Source organism: Macaca nemestrina, chromosome 1, assembly GCF_043159975.1.
Source record: "Macaca nemestrina isolate mMacNem1 chromosome 1, mMacNem.hap1, whole genome shotgun sequence".
NCBI lineage: Eukaryota > Metazoa > Chordata > Mammalia > Primates > Cercopithecidae > Macaca > Macaca nemestrina.
The window spans coordinates 198,818,787-198,843,912 of NC_092125.1; the positions used below are offsets into that span (position 1 = coordinate 198,818,787).

Consider the following 25,126-nt stretch of genomic DNA (forward strand, 5'->3'; position numbering starts at 1 on the left):
CAGAGCGAGACCGTCTCAAAACAAAATTATCTGGGTGTGGTGGCATGTGCCTGTGATCCTAGCTACTTGGGAGGCTGAGGCAGGAGCACTGCTTGAACCTGGGCAGCGGAGGTTGCAGTGAGCCAAGATCATGCCATTGCACTCCAGCCTGGACAACAAGAGTGGAAACTCCATCTCAAAAAAAAAAAAAAAAAAAAAAAAAAATCCTCATGCCTCAGCCTCCCAAGTAGCTGGGACTACAGGCATGCACCATCACACCTGGTTTATAAATCTTCTGTAGAGATGGGATCTCACTATGTTGCCCAGGCTGGTCTCAAACTCCTGCCCTCAAGCGATCCTTCCACCTTGGCCTCCCAAAATGTTGGGATTACAGGCATGAGCCACCATGCCCAGGCTCTTTCATTTTCTTCTTTTTTTTTTTGAGACAGAGTCTCGGTCTGTTGCCCAGGTTGGAGTGCAGTGGTGTAATCTCAGCTCACCACAATCTCCACCTCCCAGGTTCAAGTGAATCTCCTGCCTCAGCCTCCTGAGTAGCTGGGATTACAGGCATGCACCACCACGCCTGGCTAATTTTGTATTTGTAGTAGAGACGGGGTTTCACTATGTTGTCCAGACTGGTCTCGAACTCCTGACCTCATGATCCGCCTGCCTTGGTCTCCCAAAGTGCTGGGATTACAAGTGTAAGCCACCGTGCATGGCCTCTCTTTAATTTTCTTACAGGTTACTTCTCCTGGACTTGAAACCCAACACAAACAGAGCAACATTCAAAGGCATTAAAAAAGAATGAATCAGCTATCATATTGGTCTGAATAAACATAATTAACTTAAATCATTCTATTACCACTCTCTGAAAACACAGCGTTTATTTTCAGTTCATTCTCCTGAGTTCTGGATTGTTGCCTATGACAATACTCCTAAAAAGAAAAAAAGAAAAGAATTAAAAATAATGAATACAATGAATTTAAGACAACCACTCATTCAACAGAAAATGATAAATTGTGGTCAGGTCTGGTCAATGAATTGTAAACTGAATTGAACCAAAATACATGGGTATGCACTACCCTTTTGGTGCTCTTTGACTGACAATACCAATCACCTAATACATTATTTTCTGTGGTATCCAGGTGTGACATCAGATTCTTTTGTCAACAAAATCCTTCCAGTCACTACCAATAGGGAGCAGACATATTGAATTACAACTATTTTCCCTACTTTTTTTTTCTTTTTTTTTTTTTTTTGAGACGGAGTCTCGCTCTGTCGCCCAGGCTGGAGTGCACTGGCCGGATCTCAGCTCACTGCAAGCTCCGCCTCCCGGGTTTACGCCATTCTCCTGCCTCAGCCTCCCGAGTAGCTGGGACTACAGGCGCCCGCCACCTCGCCCGGCTAAGTTTTTGTATTTTTTTTAGTAGAGACGGGGTTTCACCGTGTCAGCCTGGATGGTCTCGATCTCCTGACCTCGTGATCCGCCCGTCTCGGCCTCCCAAAGTGCTGGGATTACAGGCTTGAGCCACCGCGCCCGGCCGTTTTTTTCTTTTTTTTTTGGAGACAAGATCTTACTCTGTCACCCAGGCTGGAATACAGTGACGCGATCTCGGCTCACTATAACCGCCTACTTCTGGGTTCAAGTGATTCTCATGCCTCAGCCTCTGGGACTACAAGGACGTGCCTCTATGCCCGGCTAATGTTTGAATTTTTAGTGGAGGCATGGTTTCACCATGTTGCCCATGGTCTTGAACTCCTGGCCTCAAGTGATCTGCCTGTCTCACCCTCCTAAAATGCTGGGATTGCCGGGCACGGTGGCTCAAGCCTGTAATCCCAGCACTTTGGGAGGCTGAGACGGGCGGATCACGAGGTCAGGAGATCAAGACCATCCTGGCGAACACGGTGAAACCCCGTCTCTACTAAAGAAATACAAAAAACTAGCCGGGCGAGGTGGCGGGCGCCTGTAGTCCCAGCTACTCTGGAGGCTGAGGCCGGAGAATGGCGTGAACCTGGGAGGCGGAGCTTGCAGTGAGCTGAAATCCGGCCACTGCACTCCAGCCTGGGCTACAGAGCGAGACTCCGTCTCAAAAAAAAAAATAAAAAAATAAAAAAAAATAAAATGCTGGGATTACAGGCATGAGCCACCATACTCAGTCTTCCCTGCTTGTTCTAATCATTAACAGCCAATTGTTTTCATAAAGACCTTAACCCCAGAAATTGTTAATTGGACAGAATGATTCTTACAAAGGACAATTTTTTCAGAGCAGGAGGCAATTTCATAGCTGCTATATCTAAACTTGATCTATGTATGAAAGTCCACGGGATGACGAAGCAATAGATAGTTCCTAGATTAATAACATTCCCCAGTGTCAACAACTCAATGGTAAGCATACCCTTATTAATATTAAATATTAATATTTAATTATTTAATTAAATATTATTTAATATTAATATTAAATTTATTTATATTTAATATTTTAATTAATCTTATTTAATATCAATCTACTTTGGGCTATTTCTAAATAGAATACTACAAATAAATTACTCTTTTTAGCCATTTTTCTTTCATTAGAACTTTCAGCTGGTTCACAGTTCATATACAAACATTCTTCTTTTTTTTTCTTTTTTTTAAGAGACAGGGTCTCGCTTCATCACCCAGGCTGGAGTGCAATGGCACAATCATAGCTCACTGCTTCCTTGAATTCCGGGGCTCAAGCGATCCTCCTGCCTTAGCCTCTCAAGTAGCTGAGACTACAGGTGTGCACCACTATGCCTGGCTAATCTTTGTATTTTTTATACAGACAAGGTCTCGTCATCCGGTTGGTCTCAAACTCTTGGGCTCAAGTGATCGTCCCGCCTTGGCCTCCCAAAGTTCTGGGATTACTAGTGAGCCACTGTGCCCGGCCATATATTACAAACATTCTAAGGAATGTTTTCCCTACTTAAACAATACTCACAGCTCAAGTCAGTTCATCCTTTATGGGTTCTTTAGTAAGCAATATGTATAAAATTTTTTTAAAATTTACATAAAAAATTAATTTAGATTAAAAAATTGTAATTTGTATTGTTTCAAGTTAAGAAAAACAAAAATAAAATGTGTTAACCTCTGGAAGTAGACTCTGGCAGAAAAAAAAAAAAAAAAAAAAGTGTTAACCTTAGCCAGGCCCATAACACCTTAAACAATCCTTTTATCTACACAAAAACTCAATTCCAGGCCGGGCGCGGTGGCTCAAGCCTGTAATCCCAGCACTTTGGGAGGCCGAGACGGGCGGATCACGAGGTTAGGAGATCGAGACCATCCTGGCTAACATGGTGAAACCCCGTCTCTACTAAAAAATACAAAAAACTAGCCAGGCAAGGTGGCGGGCGCTTGTAGTCCCAGCTACTCGGGAGGCTGAGGCAGGAGAATGGCGTAAACCTGGGAGGCGGAGCTTGCAGTGAGCTGAGATCCGGCAACTGCACTCCAGCCTGGGCCACAGAGAGAGACTCTGCCTCAAAAAAAAACAAAAAAAAACCCAAAAAAACCCAATTCCAAACAGTCTAATTTTTCCTCAAATCATTTTCTTACATATACTTGTAATGGCACTTAACACCATATACCTTGTATTATTTCATTAACTGCTTTGGAGCAGACAAAGATTTGAGTTTTTCAATGAATAATTTCAGCACCTTTATAACTAAAATTTATAATTAAATGCTGCTCTAGAAATAATGGAAATAAGGGAAAAGTGTTTACTTGAGCATTGTCGGGTTCTGTCTTAACTTCATCTAGCAGCCCCAGCTGTGATGCCACTGACTTGTCACATTCACCACCTAACAGTGGTTCTTTCATTTTAGTATCTGATGCAAAGGAATTCTCCAGTTCCAAACTAATGGGTTTCTTCCTGAAGAACAGTTTCCAGATTCCTAAAACAAAATATTGATAAAGAGTTTGATTTTAAAATTAGTCCTTTTAAATACAGTAATTTTCTGGAACCACAAAAGGGTCTTTAGACAGCTTGGCATCAAGGTTCCTTCACTGTAAGAACACTGGCTTCTTTCCTTTCATTCATTATTCTTCAATATAGTTTTGCTGTATACTTCTCTGGTAGCTACTACCAACTCTGTGCTTTCTTCTGAAATAGTCTCCATTTCTGTTCCCCCAAGCCTGAATGCAGCATAAAACCACCAAAACTTACAAGTTTATTTTTAACTTTTCAATAGTAGAGAACGTAAAGCTTTCAGCCGGGGGCGGTGGCTCACGCTTGTAAACCCAGCACTTTGGGAGGCCTAGGTGGGTGGATCACCTGAGGTCAGGAGTTCGAGACCAGGCTGGCCAACATGGTGAAACCCCATCTCTACTAAAAATACAAAAATTAGCCGGGTATGGTGGCACGTACCTGTAATCCCAGCTACTTGGGAGCCTGGGGCACGAGAATCGCTTGAACCTGGGAGGTGGAGGTTGCATTAAACAAACACTGAGCCACTGCACTCCAGCCTGGGAGACAGAGTGAGACTGTGCCTCAACAAACAAACAAACAAACAAAAAAGAAATGTAAAGCTTTCTATCTGAGGTTAACCCAATCTGTACTCACTACCCCTCTCTGCCCTCCAGTTATCCTTGTCATTTGCTTCTTCGATTTCTCTTCCATTCCAGGATATAAGCATTTAAATACATTCTAGAATCTAAAGCTACCCACCGTCTCTCTGACCACCCCTTTCCCCATTCTTGAAATTCCTTTGATTTTTCTTACTCCGACGTCTCCTGTTTCTCATTTTACCTCTTTGGCAGTATTTTTCACAAATACTTATTTTACCGCTTCTGAAATGTTTGTGTTCCTCAAAAACACAATTTCCCAGCAGTCTTCTTGCCTGCTCTATGATCTTGAACTCCTGGCTTTTAAAAAATAACCAAGTTGGCTGGGCGCAGTGGCTCACGCCTGTAATCCCAACACTTTGGGAGGCTGAGGAGGGTGGATCACGTGAGGTCAGGAGTTTGAGACCAGTCTGGTCAACATGCTGAAATCCCATCTCTACCAAAAATACAAAAAATTAGGCTTGGTGGCATACGCCTGTAATCACAGTTACTCGGTAGGCTAGGGCAGGAGAATAGCTTGAACCTGCGAGCAGAGGTAGCAGTGGGCCAAGATCATGTCACTGCACTCCAGCCTGGGTGACAGAGCGAGACTCTGTCTCAAAAAAAAAAAAAAAAAAAGAAAGAAAAACCTGTTATCTGGGTGCCGTAGTTCACACCTGTAATCCCAGCATTTTGGGAGGCTACGGCGAGTGGATCACCAGAGGTCAGGAGTTTGAGACTGGCCTGGCGAACAAGGCGAAACCCTGTCTCTACGAAAAATACAAAAAAAAAAATCAGCTGGGTGTGGTGATATGTGCCTGTGATCTCAGCTACTCGGGAAGCTGAGGCAGGAGAATCGCTTGAACCCAGGAGGTGGAGGCTGCAGTGAACTGAGATTGCACCACTGCATTCCAGCTGTCTCAAACAAACAAAAAAACCAAGTCTTTGGCCAGGCGCGGTAGCTCATGCCTGTAATCCCAGCACTTTGGAGGTCAAGGCAGGTGGATCACCTGAGGTGAGGAGTTCGAGACCAGCCTGGTCAACATGGCAAAAGCCTGTCTCTACTAAAAATACAAAAATTATCTGGTCATGGTGGCAGGCGCCTGTAAGTCCAGCTACTCGGGAGGCTGAGGCAGGAGAATCACTTGAAAATGAGAGGCAGAGGTTGCAGTGAGCCGAGATCGTGCCATTGCACTCCAGCCTGAGAGACAGAGCGAGACTCCATCTCAAAAAACAAAACAAACAAAAACCAAGTCTTTTTTTATTTTTTTTTTTGAGACAAAGTCTCGCTCTGTCACTCAGACAGTGGCACTATCTCAGTTCACTGCAGCCTCACCCTCCTGGGATCAAGCAATTCTCCCACCTTAGTCTCCCGAGTAGCTGGGACCACAAGCATGCGCCACCATGCCCAGCTAATTTTTTTTTTTTTTTTAAGAGAAGGGGTCTCACTATGTTGCCCAGACTGATCTCGAACTCCTGGCTCAAGTGATCCTCTCACCTCAGCCTCCCAAAGTGCTCAAATGACAGGTGTCTATCTGCGCCCGGCCTATGATCACAACCACAGATTCAACTATCACCTATGGGCTGTTTCTCCCTTACGTTCCTAAGCTGCAGTCCATATACCTAACTGCCTATTAAATATCTCCATTTGGCCGGGGCGGTGGTTCACACCTGTAATCCCAGCACTTTGGGAGGCTGAGGCGGGTGGATCATGAGGTCAGGAGATTGAGACCATCCTGGCTAACACGGTGAAACCCCGTCTCTGCTAAAAATACAAAAAAAATTAGCCAGGTGCAGTGGCAGGTGCCTGTAGTCCCAGCTACTTGGGAGGCTGAGTCAGGAGAATGGCGTGAGCCTGGGAGGCGGAGCTTGCAGTGAGCAGAGATCGAGTCACTGCACTCCAGCCTGGGTGACAGAGCAAGACTCCGTCTTGATAATAAAATAAATAAATAAATAAATAAATAAATAAATATCTCCATTTGAATGTTCCACAGGTCCCTCAAACTCAAGGGATTTGAACTCTGGTCTCAAGCAATCCTCTTGCCTCAGTAACACTATATTCTTTTATTACCCCCACAAACCTGCTTTACAGATATTCCCTTTCTTGGTAAATAGCAGTGTCATATACCTAATTTCCTATACCAGAAATCTAGGATTAACCTAGAATTATTATTCTCCCTAAATCTAATCATGAAATTAGATCAATCTACCCCCTTTAAATAAGTCTTTTTTTTTTTTTTGAGACAAGAGTTTTGCTCTTGTTGCCCAGGATGGAGTGCAATGGCGTGCATCTTGGCTCACTGCAACCACAGCCTCCTGGGTTCAAGCGATTCTCCTGCCCCAGCCTCCTGAGTAGCTGGGATTATAGGCATGTGCCACCACGCCCAGCTAATTTTGTATTTTTAGTAGAGATGGGGCTTTTCCATGTTGGTCAGGATGGGCTCACTCTCGACCTCAGGTGATCCGCCTGCCTTGGCCTCCCAAAGTGTTGGGAATACAGGCGTGAGCCACCACGACCAGCCAAATAAGTCTTAAGTCTATTTTCCCATCACACATGCCTGCCTGCTTCTCCTCACTATCCAAATCAGTAGATTCATTTTTGGTCAATAGGCAGCTAAAATCCAAACTCACATTATAAAAGACTGTTGTGCATTCAGGTTTTAAAAAAATTCCATCTTACAATTTTTGAGGAACTACGAAAGCAAGGTCTCTTTTACTTTTTTCATTATACTTTAAGTTCTGGGGTACATGTGCAGAACATGCAGTTTTGTTATACAGGTATACACATGCCATGGTGGTCTGCTGCACCCATCAACCTGTCACCTATATTAGGTATAGCTCCTAATGCTATTCCTCCCAGCAAGGTCTCTTTTTCAAAGACAGATTGGTTCCTTATTTTCTCCTTTTTCCTTGACTGAGGCCTACTTTCCACTTTTCTGGTAACTGCCACCTCTGATTCTAAATCCTTTGGAACTCTTTCCTTTCCTGCTACTCTAGCTTGGCTTCAGAGTGCAAGTCTTCCTGTCTCCTAGATCCTTAAAAAAGAGCCTTGAGGCCGGGCATGGTGGCTCACGCCTGTAATTCTAGCACTTTGCGGGGCCGAGGTGGGCAGATCACCAGGTCAGGAGATAGAGACCATCCTGGCAAACACGGTGAAATCCCGTCTCTACTAAAAATACAAAAAAAAAAAAATTAGCTGGCCGTGGTGGCAGGCGCCTGTAGTCCCAGCTTCTTGGGAGGCTGAGGCAGGAGAATGGCGTGAACCCGGGAGGCGGCGGAGCTTGCAGTGAGCGGAGATTGTGCCACTGCACTACAGCCTGGGCGACAGAGTGAGACTCTGCCTCAAAAAAAAAAAAAAAAAAGAGCCTTACAGCAGGCATTTGTAGTCCCAGCTACTCGGGAGGCTGAGGCAGGAGAATAGCATGAACCCAGGATGCGGAGCTTGCAGTGAGCTGAGATTGCGTCACCGCACTCCAGCCTGGGTGACAGAGCAAGACTCTGTCTCAGAAAAAAAAAAAAAAAAAAAAAGCCTTCATTATGGAGGGCAGATGATAACTAACACAAATGTGGAGAAGCTGAAGTTGTTACAGGATCACTTAGAATGGGCTCCAAAAAAGAAAAAAAAACAAACAAAAAAATCTCTTATAGGAGTAATTCCAGGACTACGGTTTTATTCTGGGTTAGTACACGAAAGACCCAAGTAATCCTGCCATTATTTTTTATTTCTGTGATTGGGGCTCAACCACCTTCCCTCATTTCCATCTTTAGCTCAACTTTTGCTGAAAGTTCCTATCCCAACACAGAAAGTTAAATAAGGCCTGAGTGTCAAGTGCAATAAATAGTTCATACAGCCTCTGTCCAGCCGATTTGAGCACTACACACAAGTAGTAAAGCAAAACTCACTAATAATTAACTATTTGTCATTAGGTAGATTCCCTTCACCTGGAAGTACATACGCCATGCAAGTCTAAACATCAGTTAAAAAGAAAGCACCAAGTTTTGTGCAGTGGTGGTATCATAGCCAATGAAGTTTATGTGAGGTACAATTACTGCTATTTGTAAGACAAAACAAAACAAAGTAAAACAAAACAAAGTACCTATGAGCTTTGGCATCTTGCAACCCCTTCAAACATGTCATCATACAAACATAAAAATAGTGGAGACTGAGCGCAGTGGCTCACGCCTGAAATCCCAGAGCTCTGGGAGGCTGAGGTGGGTGGATCAGGAGGTCAGGAGTTCAAGGCCAGCCTTACCAACATAGTGAAACCCCATCTCTACTAAAAAATACAAAAAATTAGTTGGGCGTGGTGGTGGGCACCTGTAATCCCAGCTACTCAGGAGGCTGAGGCAGGAGAATAGCTTGAATCTGGGAGGCGGAGGTTGCAGTGAGCCGAGATCTCGCCATTGCACTCTAGCTCAGGCAAGAGTGTGAGACTCTGTCTCAAAAAGAAAAAAAGGAAAGCATCCTGAAAATTTCTGAGGCAAGGGAAAATGCAATGCAACATATGGCTATAAGAAGAGCAAAACATGTATTAGTGACAGATCCATTACTTCCTTTTCCAACAAGATGCACATTAGAGTAAAATAATTCCTACAGACTTCCTTTTAACATAGCCCTACTCATCTTTCCAAACTAGGGCTAAATCATAGTATAACAGAGTACAGGTATTAATAGTCAAAGGATGAATGCTGCACATCTTCCTGCTGGGCAATACTACTTGGTAGTAATATAAAATATATATACATATATACACATACACACATTTTGAGATGGAGTCTTGCTCTGTCACCAGGCTGGAGTGCAGTGGTGTCATCACGGCTCACTGCAACCTCTATCTCCCAGGTTCAAGCGATTCTCCTGCCTCAGCATGCTGAGTAGCTGGGATTACAGGCATGCGCTACCATGCTCAGCTAATTTTTGTATTTTAGTAGAGACGGGTTTTCACCATGTTGGCTAGGATAGTCTCTATCACCTGACCTTGTGATCCGCCCGCCTCGGCCTCCCAAAGTGTTGGGATTACATGTGTGAGCCACCGTGCCGGGCCATAAAATATTTTAATTCAAACCGAAGAGAGAAATATGATAGAGCACACAACAAAATTCACATTCATTCTTTCTTTTTTTTTTTTTCCGAGACGGAATCTCTCTCTGTCACCCAGGCTGGAGTGCAGTGGCACAATCTCAGCTCACTGCAACCTCCGCCTCCCAGGTTCAAACAATTATCTGCCTCAGCCTCCTGAGTAGCTGGGATTACAGGCGCCTGCCAGCACGCCTGGCTATGTTTTGTTTTTTAGTAGAGACGGGAAGTTTTGTTTTTTCAGTAGAGACGGGGTTTCACCATCTTGGCCAGGTTGGTCTCGAACTCCTGACCTCATGATCCACTGGCCTCAGCCTCCCAAAGTGCTGAGATTATAGGCATGAGCCATCACACCCAGCCCACATTCATTCTTAAAGTAAAACAGGAGATCACAAAGAAATTGGAAGTTTCAAGACCAGGCACGGTGGCTCATGCCTGTAATCCCAGCACTTTGGGAGGCCGATGCGGGCTGATCACCTGAGGCTGGGAGTTCAAGACCAGCCTGACCAACATGGAGAAACCCCGTCTCTACTAAAAACACAAAAAATTAGCCGAGCGTGGTGGCACATGCCTGTAATCCCAGCTATTTGGGAGGCTGAGGCAAGAGAATCACTTGCACCTGGGAGGCAGAGGTTGCAGTGAACCGAGATTGTGCCACTGCACTCCAGCCTGGGCAACAAGAACGAAACTCCATCTCAAAAAAAAAAAAAAAAAAAGAAAATGCAAGTTTCAAGAGTTATTTCCAGATACACATATAGACCTCCAGGGGATATCATCCAGATTCTTCCTGGAAAATTAGTAAATAGTATTAATATAACCCTGATGGTTCAAACTACTGTTAAAAAATGAATTTTTGGGCGGGCACTGTGGCTCACCTCTGTAATCCCAGCACTTTAGGAGCCTGAGGTGGGCAGATTATCTGAGGTCAGGAGTTCGAGACCAGCCCGGCCAACATGGTGAAACCCCATCTCTACTAAAAATACGAAAAATTAGTCAGGTGTGGTGGCACACACCTGTAGTTTCAGCTCTTGGGAGGCTGCGACAGGAGAATCTCTTGACCTGGGAGGCGGAGGCTGCAGTGAACGGAGATCGTGCCACTGCACTCCAGCCTGGGTGCAACACAGCAAGACTCCATCTCAAAACAAACAAACAAACAAACAAAAGGCCGGGCGCGGTGGCTCACGCCTGTAATCCCAGCACTTTGGGAGGCTGAGGTGGGTGGATCACGAGGTCAGGAGTTCAAGATCAGCCTGGCCAAGATGGTGAAACCCCATCTCTATTAAAAATACAAAAAAAATTAGCCGAGTGTGGTGGTGGGAGCCTGTAATCCCAGCTAGTCGGGAGGCTGAGGCAGACAATTTCTTAAACCCAGGAGGTGGAGGATGCAGTGAGCCGAGATCAGGCCACTGCACTCAAGCCTGGGCAACAGAGCAAAACTGCATCTCAAAAAAAAAAAAATTTTTTTCAATTGAAAAAAAAATTTGCATGAGATTTCAATGAAATATAAGGCAGCTACAATAATGAAAGGAAACTGCATGACGATGAGTAAGATGCACAGACATATAATCTCAAAACTAATTTATATAGAGACTATTTTTTTACTGCTACAGATAAAGTTATAATCTTGGTTGGAGAGAGATCTGAACAAATTTAGCAACAAACTTTCTGGGTTTTTTTTGTTTGTTTGTTTGTTTGTTTTGAGACGGAGTCTCGCGCTGTCACCCGGGCTGGAGTGCAGTGGCCGGATCTCAGCTCACTGCAAGCTCCACCTCCCGGGTTTGCGCCATTCTCCAGCCTCAGCCTCCTGAGTAGCTGGGACTACAGGCGCCTGCCACCTCGCCCGGCTAGTTTTTTTGTATTTTTTAGTAGAGACGGGGTTTCACTGTGTTAGCCAAGATGGTCTCGATCTCCTGACCTCATGATCCGCCCGTCTCGGCCTCCCAAAGTGCTGGGATTACAGGCTTGAGCCACCGCGCCCGGCCAACTTTCTGTTTTTTACAAGTAATAGCCCAGACTGTAGTCCCAGCTACTCAGGAGGCTGAGGCAGGAGGATCACCTGAACCTGGAAGGCAGAGGTTGCGGTGAGATACGATTGCGCCACCGCACACCAGCCTGTATGACAGAGTAAGATTCCATCTCAAAATAAATAAATAAAATAAACTAATAACCCAATATTGAAAATTTTGGGGAAAAACCTTAAATTCTGTATGACTATAAATATAACTTGAAGAAATTATTTTTTAAAAAGTCATATTATGGATGACATTGATTTATATAATGAAATTCAAATCTTCTATATTTTCTGTGATAACAATTTACCATGAGTGACCCAAATACAATGTTTAAACATAATACACAAAATTGAATTCTGACATCATTGATAATTTGCTTACTTTCAGTCCTGAAAACCACAGCTTTACATGTATTTTTCTATTTGGTCATTACAAAGGTGTATTTGTCACAGTAGGAGGATGGAACTCATTTTATTCCGTGATGTGTTAGCTTAATTTATAACTTTTAAATATTTAGACACAGAGTTCATAATCTTAGCAAGGACCCCACAAAGGCTAGGGGCCAGTGTGAACCTAGCACCCCAACCACAAGTATGTTTCAAAACTAGACTGGGAATGAGGGGTGCAGAATACTGATTAACAACAATTCCCTATTAGAGCTAGGTGGCTGGCATGTGCCACACCAAAGGCAGGAATGGGCAGGCCCAGGAGAGCCCTAGGAATGACTGTTCAAGGAAGGAGGCTATTGTCCCTCAAGCTGGAATGTAGTCAAGGAGATGCTTTCAGCGTCAGCAAATGACAGCTGCAGCTAAAGGGAGATCTACAACAACCACAGAAGAAAACACCATCCTCCTCTTTGGGCCAGAGGGAAAGAGAGACAGATGTCAAGGCAAAGAATCAGCTGCACCTTAATCTCCTCACTTTACTTGTCCCCATACTGCTTTCCTTCCTGCAAGTCATTTCTGCCTAATCAGATCCTACGCAGTTTGTAAATCAACTGAACTCCAGATTTTATCAGACTAGCAAGAATTAAAAATAATATGGGGGCTGGGTGCAGTGGCTCACACCTGTAATCCCAGCAATTTGAGAGGCCGAGACAGGTGGATCACGAGGTCAGGAGATCGAGACCATCCTGGCTAACACGGTGACAGCCCGTCTCTACTAAAATTACAAAAAATTAGCCAGGTGTGGTGGCAGGCGCCTGTAGTCCCAGGTACTCGGGAGGCGGAGGCAGGAGAAGGGTGTGAACCCTGGAGGCAAGACCGTACCACTGCACTCCAGCCTAGGCACAGAGCGAGACTGTCTTAAAAAAAAAATAATGGGGCTGGGCATGGTGGCTCACACCTGTAATCCCAGCACTTTGGGAGGCCAATGCGGGTAAATCATCTGAGGTCAGGAGTTCAAGACCAGCCTGGCCAATATGGTAAAACCCTGTCTCTACTTAAAATATAAAAAAAATTAGCCAGGGCCGGGCACAGTGGCTCACACCTGTAATCCCAGCACTTTGGGAGGCAAAGGTGGGAGGATCACTTGAGGTCAGGAGCTCAAGACCAGCCTGACCAACATGGTAAAACCCCATCTTTACTAAAAACACAAAAATTAGCAGGGCATGGTAGCACATGCCTGTAATCTCAGCTACTAGGGAGGCAGAGGTTGCAGTGAGCTGAGACTGTGCCAGCCTGGGACTCTGTCTCAAAAAAAAAAAAAAAAAAAAGTTGGGCATGGCGGGAGGCACCTATAATCCTAGCTACTTGGGAGGCCAAGGCAGGAGAACTGCTTGAATCCAGGAGGCGGAGGTTGCAGTAAGCCGAGATCACGTCACTGCACTCCAGCCTGGGCAACAGAGGGAGACTCTGTCTCCAAAAAAACCCAAACAAAACAAAACAAAACAAAAAATGGATAAATCCAGGCATAGTAGAGTAGCCTTTAGCATACTAAATCCTTTCACTAGAATCAATTACAAAATTTAACAGACTTTATTTACTGGTAAGGGGACTTTCCATGACAAAATAGTGGAAACCCAAGCAGAAAACAGCAGGAGACAGTTAGCAGTACTGGATTCTAAAGTAGCTGGAACTCAAGAGGCATAATCTGGGAGAGGAGGAAACCACAGAAAAATAATGTGCATACAAATCTCCTCTCCTCCAAGTCATTGGCTGACTCCTAAACTGCACATTTACAGAGTGAGACTTCAAAAACTTAACAGTTAAATGTCAAAGAGCAGTTAAATGTCAAAGAGCTGATAAGATTATAGCAGCTATGCTGAGTTGAGAGTTGAAATTTAAGACTAGCAAGAGAGGGGTTTTGGTAAAGACCTGGATTTCTGGTTGAGACTCAAGGAGGGCCTTGCTCTAGGAGTAATGGCCATGCCCCAAGAAGAAAAGAGACCACTTCCAAGAAGAAAGGACAAACTGAAATAGAACAGCCTTAACAAGGCCTGTAATCAACAGGATCAATGTCATCTGCTACTACTATCCACCTGCCTAATGGCAACCTTAGCCTGAAGGAAGTACATCCAGATGCTAATAATGTTCATCCAAAATATCCAGAATCTAATAACAATTTATGGACCAAGAGGAATTTTTAAAATCCCAAAACTGACTGAAAAAAAATGGCAACAGAAACAAACCCACAGGTGACTCAGATATTGTTCTTGTCAGACAAGGACTTGGTTATGTTTGAGAAAATAGAGGAAAAGATGGAGAAGTTCTGCAGTGACCTGGAATCCATTAAAAAAAAAAAAAAAAGAGAGAGAGAGTTAAATGGAAAATCTAGAATTGGAAAACACAGTGAGGAAATTAAGAATTCAATAGATGAATATCAAATTAGTGAAGACAAGCTAGAAGGTAGACTGACGCACAGAGATAAAAGGATGGAAAATTGAAATAATGTGCCATGTGGGATTCCTATTCAGTTCTAGAATAAGAATCTAGAATAATGTGCCATGTGGGATCTCTTATTCAGTTCTAGAATAAGAGAAAATAGACAATGCAAAAGAAGCAATATTTGAAAGAAAATACCAGGCAAGGTGGCTCACGCCTGTAATCCCAGGACTTTGGGAGGCCCAGGCAGGAGTTTGAGTCCAGGAGTTTGAGACCAGCCTGGGTGACATAGTGAGACCCTCATCTCTATAAATAAATTAGAAAAATTAGCTGGGCATGGTGGTGGATGCCTGTAGTACAGGCTACATGGGAGGCTGAGGCTGGGGGATCACTTGAGCCCAGGAAAGAGTTCCAGGTTATGGTGAGCTATGATCGCACCACTGCACACCAGCCTGGGTAACAGATGAGACACTGTCTCGAAAAAAAAATAACAAAAAATACCTACCATTTTTTGGGACAATTTCCCAAAACTGAAGAAAAACATCAAACCACATGAATTCAAGAAGTTCTGTGAATCACAAATAAGACAAATATAAAGAAAAAAGCAAGTAGGCATATCATAGTCACACTGGTGAAAACCAAAAAGAAAATCTTAAAAGCAGTAAGAAGGTTGGGTGTGGTGATTCACACTTGTAATTTGAACATGTTGGGAGGTATTGGACAGAGGACTGCTTGAGCCCAGGAGCTCGAGGCCAGCCCCTGGCAGCATAGTGAGACCCTCCCATCTCTAAAAACAAAAATTAGCTGGGTGTGATGGTGTGCATCTGGAGTCCCAGCTACTCAGGAGGCTGAGGTGGTAGGACTGCTTAAGCTGGAAGGGTGAGGCTACAGTGAGCTGTGATCATGCCACTGCATCCAGCCTGGGGGACAGAGTGAGACCCTGTCTAAAAAAAAAAAAAAAAAGAAAAGAAAAGAAAAGAAAACAATGAAACTTCAGAAGCCAATGTAGTATCTTTAACGTGCTGGGGAAAATCTACCTAAAATTCTATATTCAGTAAAAATATCCTTCAAGATTAAGAGCAAAATAAAGACACTTTCAGATAAATGAAAACACTGTAGAAATGCTAAAGGAAATTCTTTTTTTTTTTTTTTTTGGAGACAAGAGTTTTACTCTTGTCGCCAAGGCTGGAGTGCAATGGCACAATCTCGGGTCACTGCAACCTCCACCTCCCAGGTTCAAGGGATTCTCCTGCCTCAGCCTCCTGAGCAGCTGGGATTATAGGCGTGCATTACCACTCCCGGCTAATTTTTTGTGTTATTAGTAGAAAAGGGGTTTCACCATGTTGGCCAAGCTGGTCTGGAACTCCTGACCCCAGGTGATCCACCTGCCTCGGCCTTCCAAAGTGCTGCGATTACAGGCGTGAGCCACTATGCCCAGCCACTAAGGGAAATTCTTTAAGCTAAAGTAAAATAGTAGATGGGAATTTAGCATAAAAGTTCGAAAGGAGGCCAGGCATTGTGGCCCATGCCTGTAATCCCAACACTCTGGGAGGCTGAGGCAGGCGGATCACTTGAAGTCAGGAGTTCGTGACCAGTCTGGCCAATGTGGTGAAACCCCATCTCTACTAAAAATACAAAAATTAGCTGGGTATGGTGGTGCACGCCTGTAATCCCTCGGGAGGCTGAGGCAGGAGAACTGCATGAACCCAGGAGGTGGAGGTTGCAGTGAGCCCAGATCACGCCATTGCACTCCAGCCTGGGTGACAGTGCAAGATTCCGTTTCAAAAAAAAAAAAGAAATTGGAAAGGAAGAAAACTGTTTTTATTTGTAGGCATGACTGCATATAGAAAACTCTAAGGAACCTCCCCCAACTCAATCCCGGTAAAAGAAACTACTGGAGTAAGTGAATTCAGCAGAATCATAGGATAATACAAGATCTGCGTTTTAGAATTTTTCTTATCGCTGATCTTCAACATTGTAGTAGAAGTTCTAGTCAGATCAATAAAGCAAGAAGAAATAAAAGACAAACTTTGAAAAGTAAGTAAAATTGTTATTATTCATGGATGACATGATTCTGTATAAAGAAAATTCAAAAGAATCTCCAAATTATTAAGCTTAGCAAGACATTTGAAAATTAATTTTGGCCAGGTACAGTGGCTCACACCTGTCATCCTAGCAATTTGGGAGGCAGAGGCGGGTAGATTACCTGAGGTCAGTAGTTCAAGGCCAGTCTAACATGGTGAAACCCGTCTCTACTAAAAATACAAAAAAATTAGCTAGGCGTGGTGGTGGGCACCTGTAATCCCAGCCACTCAGGAAGCTGAAACAGGAGAATCACTTGAATGTGGGTGTCGGAGGCTCCGGTGAGCCATTGCGCCACTGCACTCCAGCCTGGGCGACACAGCGCGACTCCGTCTCAAAAAAAAAAAAAAAAAAAATCAATTTTATTTATTTGCACTAGAACAGAAAAATATAAAAATAACCATTTCTACAGTATCATAAATATCAAGTATATGGATAACTCTAATGAAAGCTATTAAAGCTACAGTGAAAACAAAACATTGCTGAGTGAAATTAAGGAAGATCTAAATAAATGCTCATTGATGGAAAGAGTCAATATTAAGTTAATTTTTCTCCTAATTAAGCTGTAGAAGAAAATCCCAGCAGAGGTTTTTGTGGAATTTGCAAGGTAATTCTAATGTATATATAATGTGCATACAGAGCCTAGAATAACCAAGACAATCTCAAAAAAAAAAAAAAAAAAAAGTTGGAAGGGCTTATAAAGCTACAGTACATTAAGATAGTGTGGTATGGACACAAGCAAAAACAAAACATAGAGTCCGGAAGCAGATATACTCCTCTTATTTCTTTGCATTATACCACTTCTTTATACATTACACTTTGCTAAGATTTATTTTATTTAGCCAGGCACAGTGGCTCCTGTCTGTAATCCCAGCACTTTGAGAGGCCGAGGCAGGTGGATCACTTGAGGTCAGGAGTTCTAGACCAGCCTGGCCAGCATGGTGAAACCCTGTCTCTACTAAACCAAAATTAGCCAAGTGTGGTGTAATCCCAGCTACTTGGGAGGCTGAGGCAGGAGAATCACTTGAATTTAGGAGGTGGAGATTGCAGTTAGCTGAGATCGCGTTACTGCACTCCAGCCTGGGCGACAAGAGTGAAACTGTCTCCAAAAAAAAAAAAAGAAAATTATCTTATTCAACTGAGTTCTGCAAGGTCTTTTACTAGTCTGATGGGAAGGCTGGAGGCAGAAGGCTATATGCTTTTCAAACCAAACTAAAATGTCCATGGTTAATTCTGCAGGCAATGGGGAGCCATCATTTCTGAAGTGCCTCAGTACGGGGTTACACTGATGAGCAGGATGTCCCAACCAGTAAGTATATACAAGGTACTGAGAAGAAATGAGAGGTGAAATTTGAGCTGGGTTTTAAAGTGTCTACTACCAACCAATAATACGGGATATTCCTGGTATAGAGACAGTAGGTACAGAACCACAAATAGTCGGGCACAGTGGCTCAAGCCTGTAATCCCAGCCCTTTGAGAGGCCGAAGCGGGTGGATTGCTTCAATTCAAGAGTTCGAGACAGCCTAGGCAACATGGAGATAACCTGTCTCTACAAAAAATATAAAAATTAGCTGGGCGTAGTGGGGAGCACCTGTTGTCCTAGCTACTCTGGAGCCTCAGGTGGGAGGATCGCTTGAGCCCGGAAAGCTGAGGCTGCTTGTGAGCCGTGATCTTGTCACTGCACTCAGCCTGGGCCAAAGAGCGAGACCCTGTCTCCAAAAAAAAAAAAAAAAAAAAAAAGAAAAAGAAAAAAAGCACAAATACATGGGAACTAGAAGGAGCGGGACTATTGTTGCAGATAAAGTACAAATGCAAGAGTGCCAGTAAAAGGAACTGGAAAGCTGGGAAAGTAGACATGGGTCATGGGTCATGTCAGGAAGGTCCCTGATACCAAATGCCTTAAAATTAATCTTGTAAATCAGCAGCGTTCAAACTGTGCTTTTGGGGTTCAGCAAACATTTCATTCTTTTTTTTTTTTTTTTTTTTTTTTTTTGAGACGGGGTCTCGCTCTGTCGCCCAGACTGGAGTGTAGTGGCGCGATCTCGGCTAAATGCAACCTCTGCCTACAACTCAAGCGATTTTCCTGCCTCAGCCTCCTGAGTAGCTGAGATTACAGGCGCCTGCCACCAAGCCCAGCTAATTTTTGTATTTTTAGTAGAGACGGGGTTTTCGCCATGTTGACTAGGCTGTTCTCGAACTCCTGACCTCAAGTGATCCGCCCGCCTCGGTCTCCCAAAGTGTCAGGATTACAGGCGTGAGGCACCGCGCCCGGCCAGAGTCAAACTTTTGAAAAATCACTGCTTAATGAAGGAGAGCTACAGGTGTGATGAGGGCTTTTGAAACGGAGGCTGCGGAGGGAGACCAAAGTCTGAGGGCCCAGTTACGACACAGGGGCAGGAGGCGGCGAGAATCGCTAGAAGCGGGGAGCAGTAACCCCCCGAATGTGTGAGGGTAAGATTAAAGGGGGCGACAAACACAATCCAGGTCAGGGCCTGGCCCGGAGTTCCCGACCCCCATCTGGCGGAATCTGCACTCAAAGTCCCATCTCTAAAACCCCGACCCGACGCCTCATCCTCCCTCCGACCGACAGGAGAAACCCTGCCCCTTTCGAGTAAGGCGCAGGAGTAAAGACCGAAACCAGAGCCGCATGAGGAGGCTTACTAATTTCTCTCAGAGACGCCCGCCGCGCAAAGCTTCTCAATCTCGAAGCGAAACGGCCCCGCCGGCCCCGCCCCTCTCCCGTCGTGCTCTGCGGCTGAGCATGCGCAGGGCAGCTGGCCCAGGGTGGTCCCAACTCCCTGCGTTGGGAAGGGCGACCTTGGGATTGAAAACGTGGGAGAGAGGGAGGGGAAGAGTCCTTACGGCCTGCATAGGATTTTACCCTTGAAGTTGTCCCTGGCTGGCAGCCAAAGTGGGACCCTTGACTCAGAGCTCAGGCAAGGCAGTTAGATTTCCTGTATTTGAGAGATGGCTTTACCACTTATTAGCTGTGTGCTAGTAAGCGATTTGACAACTTCTATAAATCTCAATTTCTTCGTCCTTGAAATGGGGATAATTGTAGTGGCTGCATCGTAGTTTTGTAAAGATTCGGCAGGCTTCTGCAGAAGCTGGACTGAAAAAAGGGCAATGTTAGTGAAGTGCCAGGTGCAGAGTAAATTTCCAGTAAAAGGAAATTATCCTCAGAGGTAGGGAGTTCAGACTTCTTTCATTAGTACATTAAAATTAAAATGACCCCAGGCTGGGCGTGGTGGGTCACGCCTATAATTCCAGAACTTTGGGAGGCCCAGGCGGGTGGACTGCTTGAGTTAAGGAGTTCAAGACCATCCTGACCAATATGGTGAAACCCTGTCTCTATTAAAAATACAGAAATTTGCAGGGCATGGTGGTGCGCGCCTATAATCCCAGCTACTTGGGAGTCTGAGGCAGGAGAATCGCTTGAAGCCAGGAGGCAGAGGTTGCAGTGAGCCGAGATCCCACCATTGCACTTCAGCCTGAGCGACAGAGACTCTGCCTCAAAAAAAAAAAAAAAAAAAAAAAAAAAAAAAAAATTAAAATAACCTTAAACTGCATGTCAAAAATAATGGTATATTTTAAATGTTTTTAACAATACTTTCAACATCTAAAAAAATATAGGATCAACTGTGCCATTCCTAAAGGCATAAGAGGATTCTAAAATATATTTATATAAAGTTGAATGATGAACTTATTATAATCATATTTGACAATTACTTTTAAAGGAGATATTCTCAAAAATCTAAATTTGAGGCCCTTGTGAAGGTGAGGTCCAGACCAAAAGGGCCTCCTGATCCTTGCTGCTATGGTCCTTAAACATCCTTTGGAGTTAGCCTCAAATCTAATATAAACCCTTTGATAATTTGAAATATTATACAAGTAACTGAAGTTAATTTCTTCAACATTTATTATTACCTTCTAATATTCATAATAATCTATTTAGACTGTTAGGATTAGAAGGGACCGGCCGGGCGCGGTGGCTCACGCCTGTAATCCCAGCACTTTGGGAGGCCGAGGCGGGTGGATCACAAGGTCAGGAGATCGAGACCACGGTGAAACCCCGTCTCTACTAAAAATACAAAAAATTAGCCGGGCGCGGTGGCGGGCGCCTGTAGTCCCAGCTACTCAGGAGGCTGAGGCAGGAGAATGGCGTAAACCCAGGAGGCGGAGCTTGCAGTGAGCCGAGATCGCGCCACTGCACTCCAGCCTGGGCGACAGAGCGAGACTCCGTCTCAAAAAAAAAAAAAAAAAAAAAAAAAAAAGGATTAGAAGGGACCTTACTGAAATGATCTCTCCCCTAATACTCCCTTCTTACCAAAGGAAAAGCTGAAGGCAAGAGGATAAAGGTAATTTGCCCCAAGTTACACAGCAACTCAGTGACTGGGATTAGATTGGAACCCAGAAATCAGTCCTGGTTCAGTGGGCATCCAAAGGCAAGTGATGTCATTGTAACTGCCCAGTGGGCTCACCTTGCCTGCTACTTGAACAGAATCCATTTATCAAGACGGGAATTGCAATAAAGAGTAATTCACGTAGAGTCAGCTGTGCGGGAGACTGGAGTTTTATTATTATTCAAATCAGTCTCCTGGAACATTTGGGGATCAAGAGTTTTTAAGAACAGTTGGTGGGTGGGGGGAAGCCAGTGAGCCAGGAGTGCTGATTGGCTAGATAGCAGATGAAATAATGGGAAATTGAAGCTGTCCTCTTGCGCTGAGTTAGTTCCCTGATGGGGGCCACAAGATCAGATGAGCCTGTTTATCGATCTGGGTAGTACCAGCTGATCCATCAAGTGCAGGGTCTGCAAAATATCTCAAGCACTGATCTTAGGAGCAGTTTAGGGAGGGTCAGAATCTTGGCCTCCAGACTCCTAAACCATAATTTCTAATCTTGTGGCTAATTTGTTAGTCCTAAAAAGGCAGTCTAGTCCCCAGGCAAGAAGGAGGTTTGTTTTGGGAAAGGGCTATTATTGTCTTTGTTTTAAACTATAAACTAAATTCCTCCCAAAGTTAGTTCAGCCTATGCCCAGGAAAGAACAAGGACACTTTAAAGGTTAGAAGCAAGATGGAGTCCTTTAGGTTAGATCTCTTTCATGGTCTCAGTCATAATTTTGCAAAGGTGGTTTCATCATCACTACTAACTTCCTTGGGAGTTGAAAAAAATGATAGGATTCATGATATCACCAAAAATTGAAAGGATGTGTGATAATTCTGAGATGTGATATTCCAACCACCCCCACAGATAGATCTGAAAATTTGTCTCAATATTTCAAGCAGTAGATGTAAGTCACAAGTTACATGTGTCTTTCTTGCCCTGAAGTCTCAATAGTTTATACTGGCTGAAAGATTAAGTCCTAAGGAATAGGAGGAGAGCTCTGGGAGATAGGAAGCTTGATTCATTCTTTTTCTTTTGTTTTTTTATTTTGAGATGGAGTTTTGCTCTTGTCGCCCTGGCTGGAGTGCAATGGCATGATCTTGGTGGCTCACTGCAACCTCTGCTTCCTGGGTTCAAGCAAATCTCCTGCCTCAGCCTCCCAAGTAGCTGGCACTACAGGTGTGTGCCACCACGCCCAGCTAGTTTTGTATTTTTAGTAGAGATGGGGTTTCCGCCATGTTGGCCAGGCCGGTCTTGAACTCCTGACCTCAAGTGATCTGCCTGCCTCGGCCTCCCAGTGTGCTGTGATTACAGGTGTGAGCCACCGTGCCTGGCTGATTCATTTGTTTTCTTTCTTTTTCTTTTTGTGATGGAGTTTCGCTCTTGTTGCCAGGCTGGAATGCAATGGCGCAGTCTTGGCTCACCATAACCTTCACCTCCCTGGTTCAAGCGATTCTCCTGCCTCAGCCTCCTGAGTAGTTGGGATTACAGGCATGTGCCACCATGCCCAGCTAATTTTGTATTTTTAGTAGAGATGGGGTTTCTCCATGTTGGTCAGGCTGGCCTCGAACTCCCAACCTCAGGTGATCCACCCGCCACGGCCTCCCAAAGTGCTGGGATTACAGGTGTGAGCCACCGCATCCAGCCAGAAATCAAACCTTGTTTTACTGGGGGCATATGGGTAAAATCAATTTGCCAGTCCTGTCCTGGGAGGTGTCCCCTGGCTTGATGGGTTGGGAAAGAAGGAGGTCTAGTGTTGCAGTGGGGTGAAGCTTTCTGGCAAATAGAGCATTGATGGGGGATGACTTTTAACTGTTCCTTTATATGTGGGGTTATGCCTGCCTCCCTCCCTCCCTCCCTCCCTCCTTTCCTCCTTTCCTCCCTTCCTCCCTTCCTCCCTTCCTCCCTTCCTCCCTTCCTCCCTTCCTTCCTCTGTTGCTCTGTTACCGAGGCTGGAGTGCAGTGATGCGATCTCAGCAACCTTCACCTCCAAGGCTCCAGCAATTCTCATGCCTTAGCTCCCTGTCGCCCACGCTGGAGTGCAATGGCGTGATCCCCTGCCAGCCTCCTGAGTAGCTGGGCTATGGGGTTCTGGGTACTGGCTTCAAGCAATTCTCCTGCCTCAGCCTCCCAAGTAGCTGGGACTATAGGCGCCCGCCACAATGCTGGGCTAATTTTTTATTTTTAGTAGAGATGGGGTTTCACTATATTGGCCAGGCTGGTCTGGAACTCCTGACCTCAAGTGATCCACCCGCCTTGGCCTCCCATAGTGCTGGGGTTATAGGCATGAGCCACTGTTCCCAGCCTTTTTTGTATTTTTAGTAGAGATGGGGTTTCACTGTATTGACCAGGCTGGTCTTGAACTCCTGGCTTCAAGAGATCTACCCTCCTTGGCCTCCCAAAGAGCTGGGATTACAGGTGTGAGCCACCATGCCTGACCAAGAAGAAATATTTCTAATTAACTACCTAACCATGCACCTCAAGAAACTAGAAAAACAAGAAAAAATGAAACCTAAAATTGATAGAAGGGAGGAAATAATAAAGCTCAGAGCAGAAATAAAAACATAGAGACTAAAAAAAATTCAAAAGATCAATAAAATGAAGAGTTGGTTTTTTGAAAAAAAAAAATTAACAAACTTTCAGCTAGACTAACCAAGCAAAAAAGAGAAAAGACTCAAATAAATAAAATGACAGATGAAAAAGAAGACACTGCAACTGATATCACAGGAATACAAAGGACCATAAGAGACTATCATGAACAACTAACTATATGCCAACAAACTTTAGAAGATTGAATTCCTGAACAAATACAACCTGCCAAGATTATATGATGAAGAAGTAGAAAATCTGAACAGAGCAATAATGAGTGAAGAAATTGAAACTGTAATAAAAAGTCTGCCATCAAAAGACTCCAAAACATAAATACATGCAGGACCCAATGGCTTCACTGCTGAATTCTTTTTTTATTTTGTTTTATTTTTTGAGATGGAGTTTATCTCTTGTTGCCCAGGCTGGAGTGCAATGGCATAATCTTGGCTCACTGCAACCTCCACCTCCTGGGTTCAAGCAATTCTCCTTCCTCAGCCTCCCAAGTAGCTGGGATTACAGGCATGCACCACCATGCCTGGCTTATTTGATATTTTTAGTAGAGACAGGGTATCACCATGTTGGTCAGGCTGGTTTGAACTCCTGACCTCAGATGATCTGCCCGCCTCAGCCTCCCAAAGTTCTGGGATTACAGGCATGAGCCACTGCACCCAGTCTTCACTGCTGAATTCTACCAAACATTTAAAGAAGAACTAATGTCAATTATTCTCAAACTATTCCTGAAAATTGAAAAGAAAGGAATACTTCCAAACTAATTTTAAGATGCCACCTTTACCTTGATGCCAAACCATACAAAGACAAAACAACAACAACAACAACAACAAAACTACAGTTCAATATCCCTGATGAACATAGATGCAAAATTCTCAAGAAGATACTAGCAAACTGGAAGGCTGGGTGCAGTGGCTCATGACTATAATTCCACCACTTTGGGAGGCTGAGGTGGGAGGATTGCTGGGGCCAGGAGTTAGAGATCAGCCTGGGCAACATAATAAGACTTTGTCTCTACAAAAAATTTGAGAAGATGCACCTGCAGTCCCAACAACTCAGGAGGCTAAGGTGGGAGGATCACTTGAGCCTGGGAGGTCAAAGCTGTGGTAAGCCATGATTGCACCATTCCACTCCAGTCTTGGTGACAGAGTAAGACCCGACCCTGACTCCAAAAAAAAAAAAAAAAAAAAAAAAAAAAAAAAAAAATACTAGCAAACTAAATTCAAAAGCACATCAATAATATAGTTCACCATGAACAAGTGGGATTCATCCTAGGGATGCAAGGATGGTTCAATATATGCACATCAATATGATATATCACATTAACAAAAAAAAAAAAAGGTTGGGCTTGGTGGCTCACACATGTATTCCTAGCACTTTGGGAGGCTGAGGTGGGCAGATCATCTGAGGTCAGGAGTTTGAGACCAGCCTGGCCAACATGGTGAAACCCCATCTCTACTAAAAATATTTAAAAATTTGCTGGGTGTGGTGGTGTACACCTGTAATCTCAGCTACTTGGGAGGCTGAAGCACGAGAATTGCTTGAACCTAAGACGTGGAGTTTGCAGTGAGCCAAGATCGTGCCACTGCACTCCAACCTGGGCAACAGTGAGACT

At 44.3% G+C, this 25,126-nt stretch overlaps 1 protein-coding gene and 1 long non-coding RNA gene across 6 annotated transcripts in view; one reads left to right on the forward strand and one right to left on the reverse strand.

Annotated features, from left to right (window-relative positions):
• LOC105494694 (zinc finger MYM-type containing 1) overlaps positions 1-19,270 on the reverse strand; it is a 42,789-nt gene extending 23,519 nt beyond the window's left edge. The window contains exons 1-4 of one of the 5 annotated variants that reach the window (XM_071096220.1): positions 19,192-19,250; positions 16,655-16,863; positions 3,719-3,888; positions 842-914 (exon numbers count right to left, since the gene is read on the reverse strand). In XM_071096220.1, the coding sequence (XP_070952321.1) occupies positions 842-914; positions 3,719-3,814 (169 nt within the window). In that variant the 5' untranslated portion in view covers positions 3,815-3,888; positions 16,655-16,863; positions 19,192-19,250. Of the gene's footprint in view, positions 1-841; positions 915-3,718; positions 3,889-4,361; positions 5,770-16,654; positions 16,864-19,191 lie in introns of those variants that run through there. The other 4 variants (XM_071096241.1, XM_071096219.1, XM_071096226.1 and 1 more) reach the window with 4 other exon arrangements.
• LOC139363280 (uncharacterized) overlaps positions 16,317-25,126 on the forward strand; it is a 31,560-nt gene continuing 22,750 nt past the window's right edge. Inside the window, exons 1-2 of the long non-coding RNA XR_011623289.1 lie at positions 16,317-16,485; positions 17,770-17,839. This is a non-coding gene — a long non-coding RNA (uncharacterized lncRNA). The remainder of the gene's footprint in view (positions 16,486-17,769; positions 17,840-25,126) is intronic.